This window comes from Hippoglossus stenolepis, chromosome 6 (assembly GCF_022539355.2).
Source record: "Hippoglossus stenolepis isolate QCI-W04-F060 chromosome 6, HSTE1.2, whole genome shotgun sequence".
Lineage (NCBI taxonomy): Eukaryota > Metazoa > Chordata > Actinopteri > Pleuronectiformes > Pleuronectidae > Hippoglossus > Hippoglossus stenolepis.
Genome location: NC_061488.1, coordinates 504,569 through 514,568, shown reverse-complemented (window position 1 = coordinate 514,568; position 10,000 = coordinate 504,569). Strand labels below are relative to the sequence as shown.

The following is a 10,000-nucleotide window of genomic DNA, read 5'->3' as shown; positions in this document are numbered from 1 at the left end:
ATCGGTGTCTACTGTGGTCGGGCTCACATTCCCAGTTCCATGGGAACAGTCGTTCTGGAATGTTTCTGTTGTGTGGGAACAGAGCCCGTGGCCCAGAGCGATGATGATGATGATGTCGTCTGGTATTTAAGATAAACCCAAATATGGCTGCTGTGACACATTTAGAGCAGCTCGTAGTGTTTTCTTACATCAGAAGAGCCTCTGAGCAGGATCCTGCAGCCGCCTGACTCCGACTTTCAACTGCCAGCATCCACAAAATAAAGTTGCCTTATTATCCTGTGTGTGTGTGTGTGTGTGTGTGTGTGTGTGTGTGTGTGTGTGTGTGTGTGTGTGTGTGTGTGTGTGTGTGTGTGTGTGTGTGTGTGTGTGTGTGTGTGTGTGTGTGTGTGTCATCAACCCATCAAAGAGCTTTAGATATTCACACGTTCATAGAGCGATTTAACCCTGAAGGAGCCGGGGATCGAACCACCAGATCTACAGATCTTGTTTAAAAGAAAAGATGTGATGTGAACACAAGCAGCAAAAAGTTTGTCGTGATAAAATAATTGTACAAAATGATGATTAAAATGAGAAACTATCTGAAAGTAAATCAGAAAGCTGACGAGACGTTCTTAGTTGGTCACAGAATCGCACTGAGGCTCACGTACAATGAGCAGTGTTCCAGCAGTAATGACAGTCATTCACTGATCTCATGATTGACACCTACAATCTTAATTTTTGGATGGACCACAAAGATCCCCACACACACGATGATGATGACAGAGTGTGACGGACATTAAACATGACGGGTTTACCAGAGTCAGTTATCAGTTATCTTTAAGTTTAGGATCTGTGAAAACAAATGTCCCACAACTCCTGATGGACCCAGTCCGACCAGTTTCCATGAGAACCAGTCGGCTTCATCTCACCGACATGTTGTGGGGAGTTTTCCTTCCGTTGGAACGGAACACATCCAGCGAGCCACTTCTCTTAGCAGAGGATGATCAGTGTTTTTAAAAGACACATTCCTCTGTGGGGATTGAACCAACAACCCGCACAGCACAAGGACATTTCTGACTCCACTTTTTAACACAAAGATTATTTTGTTGATTATATTTAGAAACATATGAGGGTTGAGCTCATATGAACCATAACCAACATCATATGTTGCCACCGGCCAATAAACTGAAGAAGAAGTGTCTGAGAGCAGCAGGTGTATGTGAACGTGAAATAACAGGAAACAGTGAGTCCAGGTCAGAGTGAACCACAGTTATATTAATAACCACTGCTGTTGTTTTAGCTCAAAATAGGACACACACACACACACACACACACACACACACACACACACACACACACACACACACACACACACACACACACACACACACACACACACACACACACACACACACACACACACACACACACACACTAAAGACTAAATCTTTACCCCCACACACACACACAGACCATAGATTAAACGTCTTGCTGTCTCAATCCTCATCCTCACACACAGCAGACACACACAGAAGATTACCCAGCATGCCCGTTGTGTCTTACATCACCAGATTAACTCCTCCTGCTTCTCCTTCTGCCTGATCTACAAAAAAAATGAATATATCTCCTCTCCTCAGTTTGTGTTTCATCTCCAACACAAACAACAACTCCAGAAACAGGCACGACGTGTAGGAGATTTAAATACACATACACAGTATTTATACTATGTATTTATTAGCTGATATACTGGTTTCAGAAATGTACTCCCCAGTATATCTAAAAATAAAAATATCTATAATAGTCGGGCTCTTTGAATCATTATGTGAAGTAACACTATCAGCTTCATGTCCACACGGTCACATCAGCAAAGCATCTCAAACACCCCCTGGTGGCTGGCTGCAGTACAGCTCATAGTCCCCTTCTCCTCCATGTCAGCAAACGGGACATGGAGCAAGATAAATAATCAAAGTCGATTTTAAAATGCGATGTTAAAATGCACACCACCTGAAAATCAACCTTGACAAGACCGAACTACTTTTCCTTCCAGGGAAAGGCTCCTCCCACAATGACCTGACTATTACCTTTGACAGCTCCGTGTTAGCCCCCCCCCCAGACCTGTAGGACCCTGGGTGTGACACTCGACAGTCAACTCTCCCTCACTGCCAACATTACTGTAACAACATGTTCCTGTAGATTCATGCTGCACAACATCAGGAGGACCGCCCCCTTCTCACTCAGAGGGCGGCACAGGCTCTGGTCCAGGATCTGGTCCAGGCTCTGGTCCAGGCTCTGGTCCAGGCTCTGGTCCAGGCTCTGGTCCAGGCTCTGGTCATCTCCCGCCTAGACTATTGCATCCGTTTCAAAACACTAGTACTTGGTACGGTGAAGGGATCAGGTCCAGTCTACATCCAGGACATGGTCAAACCTCACACCCCAGCCCAATAAATGTTACTTTCTTGATTCTTGTTGCTCTGGGTTGTTCCCTCATGGTTGATGCTCTTATTGTGAGTCGCTCTGGATAAAAGCGTCAGCTCAATGAAATGTAAATTACATGAACTGTAAATGACATCATCACCACAGGATGGCAACGACACGAGCTGAAAACGTAGAGAAGGGAAGTCGTCTGTATGTTAAGGGTGTGGTGGCAGATTCAGCTGTTTTCACTGGAGAGGCATGCATGTTTAGACAAGCACAGACACACACACACACACACAGGTTTGTTTGTTCTTATAAGTTGTGTGTGTGTGTCTGTGTGTGTCGTCCAGGCAGGTGTGTCTAACTCTACTCCAACCAGCGTTCCTGCTGAATCTGATACGATTTTTGCTTCAGGCAACAAATTCAGTAACAAAACAACTCACACAGAGTCAACGTTTGTGTGTGTTTGTGTGTGAGAGTGATAGGGAGCTTGGTAAAGGAGTCTGGACTGGTAGCGGCTGGGGGGGGCTGAGTGAAGACTGCGATCCCATTTGACATCGTACGGGGGAGGAAGAACGAAACGAGATGTTTCAACCACACATTTCTTAGAATGAGTGAAAAAGTCCGGAGTGACTGTTTTCATACTTTGAGGCCCCCTACTGGCCCTTCAAGTCATTACAGATAGTAAAAGCCCAGAAAATGTATTTTACACAATATGGGCCCTTTAACTCTAGCATGTGGGCCGACTGCATGACGCATGGCTAACGCTGTGTCATGCAGTTTTACTTATTTATTTTTTTTACTCGATAACGTGAGCTCGCACATCGTTAAAACAACAATTAAGATATTATCGTAGACGATATACATCGCACACCCCTAACGAGCACAACTAAAGCTGTTGGTTTTAATGTCAATGATGAAGTGGATCAATGATCTGGCTTCAGTTCACCACCTCACGTCTGCACCGCCACTTTCCCGTCTCCAAAATGTTCGTACGCATGGGTCAGAGTTTGCGTGGAAATGCAAACATTTTCCCGTCAAGTTTGTTTTTATAAATCCCAACGTCTGCGTGAGAAGTGGCGTGCGCACGTTTCAGGTCCGGTTTACTGCGGACGCAGCGGTTATAAATGAGACCCGGAACTCCCTTAGAGGTAAAGAGCTGGACACTCACTGTGTATATGACTGCGCACTAACTTCCTTTCCTTGTCACCGGTCTGATGTTTCAGCTCTTGCTGTGTGAACAGGTTCAGAATCAGTGGTTTATATTTGTGTGATGACAGCTGACATCCAGTTAACTAAGAATAGCATCGGGCAGCGGAAACAACCTGAGCCAAGAGCCCTGTGGGGAATTCTTGGCGTGATGATCAGTTCGGGACTGTTCATCTAGTCCAGAGTCCAGATGACACGGCTCTGATTAATCCCTCAAAGTTCACCCACTGAGGACTCGACCTGACGTCCTAATTGGATCATGGTCCCGGTCAGTCTGCCCAGAATGAGCCTGAATCATATATCATGAAGGAGACAAGACATGATGGACATGAAGAGCTGATTTCACTTATGTATCCGACCTTGATAAGTGTGGAGATGACATTAATTCATTTATTTACCCGAGAGCGAGTTTCATGAAATTTTCATTTAGAATTTTTTTTACTACAATAAAAGGACTAAAACAGTTTAGCAGCTCTGAGCTCGGACACTGGGAGAAGAAGACCGACAGTTACCTGAGTGAGATGGACGAGTGAGACAACTCGGACACTTGGACATTTTACAAGAACAGTTCCAGAAAATGTCCAGAGCAACTGACTCTGATATTTGTGTTTTCACATACAGAACCTCCAGAACCAAAGTCATGGACTGAAAGAAATGTCTGCAGTTAAAACACAGTAAAAGTGTAAAAGTAAAAGTAAATACGAGCCTGACCTGAATTTAAATAAACCGACCAAAACATTCATGAAAACTATGAATGAAGCTGGTCCAGAAAACTCAACTTCCTTTGCACGATCAAAGCTGTCGTCACAAAGCTCCGTCCCCTCACTGTGCTCATGACCAGTCCAGTGTGCTCACACACTGCACAGCAGAGCACCAGCTCCACTGTGTGCTCACCTAGTGAACCAGCTGGCGGACTGGTTAGTGGCTGGAAGGACTTCACACACTGAGCCTTGTAAACAGACACAGAACACGATCGGCCACTTCCTCCCAACAGGTGTGGAGGTGAAGAGGAGTTCAAATCTTCTCCCATCACAGGAACCACCTCCCCAGCCACAGCTCCTCTCGCTGAGCGGCAGCTTTCTGATGACAGGACGAGCGCTTCCACGGAGAACGGGCTTCTGGTGAATCATGCTTCAATCCACAGTGATAAGTATTCCACCATTAGTTATTACTGAACTCCTCAGGACAGTAAACAGCTGTGCATTTCACTGGGAGTGACTCATGGGAAACAACACACCTAACTCTACCTTCATTACATATAAAGGTAAACATAGTTCCAGGGTTCATGTTGGCAGCAAACACAAAACTCTGATGTCACTGAGTGTTACCTCCCCCGTCTGTCTGACTGGCTGCAGGATTACACAGTCCTACGGCTCGGAGAAGAACTCTTTGGATTCAGGTGCAGATCCAGGAACGTTTTTTTCCGCATAATGAAAATAATATCATCAGTAATTCTGAAACATAGTGTGGCGCGTGTGCAGTGAATAATAATCTGGATCAGATGAAGTCAAACAGCAGGAGTTACAGATGACTGCAGTCTGACTGATGAGCTGTTATCAGCTGCTAATTTCCCTGTTCGGTGTAAATAGGTTAATCTGGGTTTATCTCTGCAGAGCTGACACTCTCTGGGTTTGATACGCTGCCAACACGGTGACCAAGCTGATCCCACACAGACCCACACAGACACACACACAGACACACACACACAGACACACACAGACACACACACACACACACACACACACAGACACAGACACAGACAGACACACACAGACACACACAGACACACACAGACACACAAAATCAACCTCTTGTTCTCTTGCTGCTGCATCTGTCTCGTCTCTCAGCAGACGACAGTAAACACCTGAGATTCGTCTGCTGGTCTTTGTTCTCGTCTCTTTTACGAAGGCAGCAGCTTCTTCAGCAGGTTTCTGCTTTAGTCACGTTTTTCTGTTACACAGCAAGTTAGAAACCCAGTTGACTATAATACCAACTGTGTTTGAATTCTTTCACTTTAAGTTTAGAACCCAAAATCTTGAATTTCACAACGACCAGCTCCGGCCTGAGCTCCAAGAGGAACAGGAGGATCCTCCCATTCAAAATGATCCTTTTTAATAACTGATGTTATTTGAATGTTAGAACAAGGAGTTTCTGTTTTCACCCGTGTAAATGTGTATGATTGTTTGTCAGAGGATTGAACTAGTAAACATATTTTCACAGAACTCAGTGGAAGGATGGGACATGGTCAGGAAATAACTCTTAAATTCAAGTTTGACATAGATCCAGGAATATTAATTTTATCTCTTCCTTTAACATTGTGAGATAAAACGTTTTTTGAGGTTATGAGCTCTACTGGGAGTTTTATTTTGTTTTTATTCATTTCTCATCTGTAACATTTCTACACTTCTTAGTTTGCTTCTGCCCTCATGTTGATCCACAAACTGATTTTGACTGATTCCTACTGAAATGTACCATATTAATAGTTTATTATTGTTGTTTGTTTACAATCAGATGGACTAAATATACATGTTTCTAAAAATATATTAATAACAATGTTCAAGAACAATGACAGAGTCGCGTTCACTTCTCTGAGATAAAGTGAAGTCTTCACCTGGTGTTATCATGACCGAGCACTCCTCACAACATGACTCAGCACATTCAGAGGCCAACAGCTCACTGTGACCTCCAGATCCAAACCAGGACCAGGGACACACTCTGAACTGCCTTCACAATCTGGAGAGATCCTCAAGATCACCAGAGTCTGGAGCCGCTCCACAAACACTGAGGAGGACCGAGGAGAGTCCAGGTCACACAGTCCAGATTCAGACCAGATACATGCTGTCTGGGTACAGTCAGTCCAGATCGAGTCAGTCCAGATACAGACCAGATTCAGACCAGATACATGCTGTCTGGGTACAGTCAGTCCAGATACAGTCAGTCCAGTGTGTGTGTTGTGTGTGTCTGTGTGTGTGTGTGTGTGTGTGTGTGTGTGTGTGTGTGTGTGTGTGTGTGTCTGTGTGTGTGTGTCTGTGTGTGTGTGTGTGTGTCTGTGTGTGTGTGTGTGTGTGTGTGTGTGTCTGTCTGTGTCCCCCCCGGACCTCCAGTCCCTCTAGCCGGGTTGTGATGTGGGCAGCTCCGGGCACACAGATCCAAACATACAATCAGCCTGACCGGACTGAAGAAGGACACTCAGCCGGGACCCTCACCTCTGTCTCGGCTCCGAGGACACCGAGTTACAGCTCTGGACCGACAGCAGGGTGGAGGACTTCCGCGGTCCCAGCGGCGATGGGAGCAGGCTGACGTTGGACGGGGACGGGGAGAGCAGGTTGCGGTTCCCCGGGGAAGGGAAGGAGCCTCGGCGGCCGTCCAGCAGCAGCTCCGCGCTCCCCTCGTCGTTCAACCCGGGGTCGGACGGCAGGACGAGGATAGGCAGGACGGGGAGCCCCGTCCTCGGGGTCGGGTCGACGCTGCCGCAGCTCACGGACGCTAATAAGCCGGGGACCGGTCGGTAGCTGGTCCCGGTCCCCGCCTCCGGACACAGCCCGGCCGCCGCCGCCGCACAGCCGGACTCTGCTGCCTCCAGCTCGGTCTCCCTGTGGCGGCTGCCCCCATTCTCCAGCGGGAGGCTGAGGACCGGGCGTCCGTCCAGAGAGATGTTGCTGAGGAACAGGAGGGCCGCCTGTCTCCGGCGGGAGTGCTCCCGGTTCCTCCGGCTCAGCTCCCGGGTGCAGAGCGCTCTCCTCCCGGTGGCGGTGACGGCAGCAGCCGCCGCCATGTCCCCGCTGCTGAGGAAGTGACCCCGCCCCCTCTGTCAGACCTATTCATACGGCCGCACACCCGGACACGCCCCCTCTGCGCTCATTGGCCCAGGCGGGACTGCGCCATGACGTCAGGGGCCGGAACCTTCGGGCCATGCTTTGGAAAAACAACGTAAATAAACTGAAGGAATTTACTGACATTACTATAAATATATATTTAGACTTGATTCAGATTCCTACTGTTTATTTACTTCGCTGCCAAATGAAATATCTTCTTCTCTTAAATGAAGAGAAAAACATAATTATAATTATTATATTCATTCAGTGTTAGAGGAAGATACTTCAACTCAGACAAAACAACAAACTCTACTTAACAAGTAAATGTCTTTAATTGATCAATTTGTTGTCCTTTGGCAAACATTTAAGGTAAACGTCATCGTCCCTGTGGGCCAATGAGTGTTAAAGCCAGCAGAGAATAAATACACACCAAATGCAGCTGTACAGAAGAGAGTGAAGATTACTTGTTGCTGTTAATGAGGCCAACGAGATCTTACGCCTCAAAGTCTTGCATCTTGGTTGGATTCTGTAAACCTACGAGCAGATGGCAGCAGCTTGTGTGAACGGGGAGGACCATGTTCGATAAGTATAGACTGAGCTCTCCTTCTAACTCTGCATAAGACTGAGAGGTCGCTCAGACGTTTCCTTCAAGCACGTCTTCACCATATGTCTGTTCTTCTTCTTCAGGGTTAATGACCCAAACCAGCAGATACAAGAGGAGGTTCAAACAGACTCAATAAAACAAGAATCAAACCTTGCGCTGGTTTTGGACACATTCATATTGAAGAAAGAACATTTACACCAGTCGTTAAATCCTCCACCACCAGGATCAGTGTCAGTGAGTAGGGACCCAATCACAGAGTCACTGTGACACTGTGTCCTGACGGATGTTCCTCTGATTAATAATGTTTTTAAGAGATTTAGACACCCATGGTTTGTTGTTTGGAAAAACATGAAATGAATTTCCTGGGAATTATTAGTTCATCCAAAGCGGAGCAGGCGTCAATGAACAAATCCCAGTCGGTGCAAAGAAGTCCTCGTGGATATGCTCTGCTGACCAGGACGCACCAACCGGGTTGGGTTTCCTTCAGGACAGGTTTGTAGGTCTGAGCCAAATAAACAACATTCTTTCTTTTCTGCACTGACAGCATCACTGAGCTCAGTGAACCTGCGAGCACGATGTGTAGGATGATTGTTACCCTGCTAAATATAACCTGCAGGATCATTTAATCCCTGAGTGTGTCACTTATCGTCCCCTGACCCTGTCCTGCACAGCAACATGAACCACAAATGACCTGCAGGACGCAAATCTCCAACTGGCCTCATGTCATTCAGTCTGATCTCAGAGGAATTTAACTTTCATTTGAGTGAAGTCATGTCCTATTATCTGTGATGATACATGTGAAGGATGTGGAGACACAGTGACCCTCGTCCTCGAGGACATGACAGAGACACCTCTGTGTCGCTGCAGCGAGGTCTGTGTGTTGAACTGTGTTTGTTAAACTCGGATGTTGTGAATCATCATTTCCAGTCGAGCTGTGATGAAACATTTTAATAAACTTCAGAGCAACGTGCTGCTCAAGTTGTTAAAAACACAGAGACGCCACTAGTGGGCAGCACAATCCAGAGTCTGAGTTCAGTGACTCTTCGGATTGGGATTTTATTATATTTCTGTTTGACAAATGACAAAAAACTAAACTTAGATTCAATTGAATTTTTAACAAACACCAACTTTAAAAAGCACATTGTGTCTGTTCTATCAATCAATACAACTGTATTCATACATAACTTTTCGTACATCACAGCAAATCTTTTCAGATGACGAACAAAATAAAAACGCCAAACAAATATTAACAGTAAAACTAAAAGTGTGTGTTTGTGTGTGTGTGTGTGTGTGTGTCATGTAGGATGATGAGGATATGATTGTAAACGATGACACATGGATGTCTGCAGAGATTACAGAGCTGTAATCTGATACAGATCACGTTTATATCACACACACACACACACACACACACACACACACAGAGAGACACACACACACACAGCTGATGACACACAGTATTGTTCTATTACATAATGATGGTGCACTGTCTCTCTCTCTCTCTCTGATGTAGAGCAAAGGGCCGAGGTCAGAGGAGCAGGTCATAATGATGCTGCCAGGATAATGGATCAGTGCAGAACTGGAAGAGAGAGTATCATTAATCCAGTCCAATAGAAATATTGGACTGGATTAATGTTTGAACCTTTGCTATGTTTCTCTGGTGGAGAAGGTTTTGGTTTCCCAAGATAACGACTTGTCACGTCTAATTTAATCCGAGGAGTTACCTGACCCAGATTATTTCTCTTGTTTTGAGGATTTCTATTTTGTAAATCCACCTGCTTGAAGAATACTGTAGGTACAGAGTCAACACACGAGGAGCTGCACTCAGAGTCGTACAAAGCTCACGCTAATGAGGCTTTCTTTCCTTCTTCTTCTTAAAAATAGATGTTTGGAAGAGAAAAGGGAAAAAGCAGAGAGCTAAGAAAACCCGTCTGTTCTGCAGCTGAGCCGGACGTGAACTTCAAACTTCGATGAAGCC

The 10,000-nt window shown here is 45.8% G+C and overlaps 1 protein-coding gene across 1 annotated transcript in view; it reads right to left on the bottom strand.

Moving 5' to 3' along the window:
• cables2b (Cdk5 and Abl enzyme substrate 2b) overlaps positions 1 to 7,382 on the bottom strand; it is a 15,874-nt gene extending 8,492 nt beyond the window's left edge. Inside the window, exon 1 of the mRNA XM_035160094.2 lies at positions 6,810 to 7,382. Within this exon, the coding sequence (XP_035015985.1) occupies positions 6,810 to 7,378 (569 nt within the window). The 5' untranslated portion in view covers positions 7,379 to 7,382. The remainder of the gene's footprint in view (positions 1 to 6,809) is intronic.
• Between the last annotated feature and the right edge of the window lie 2,618 nt (positions 7,383 to 10,000).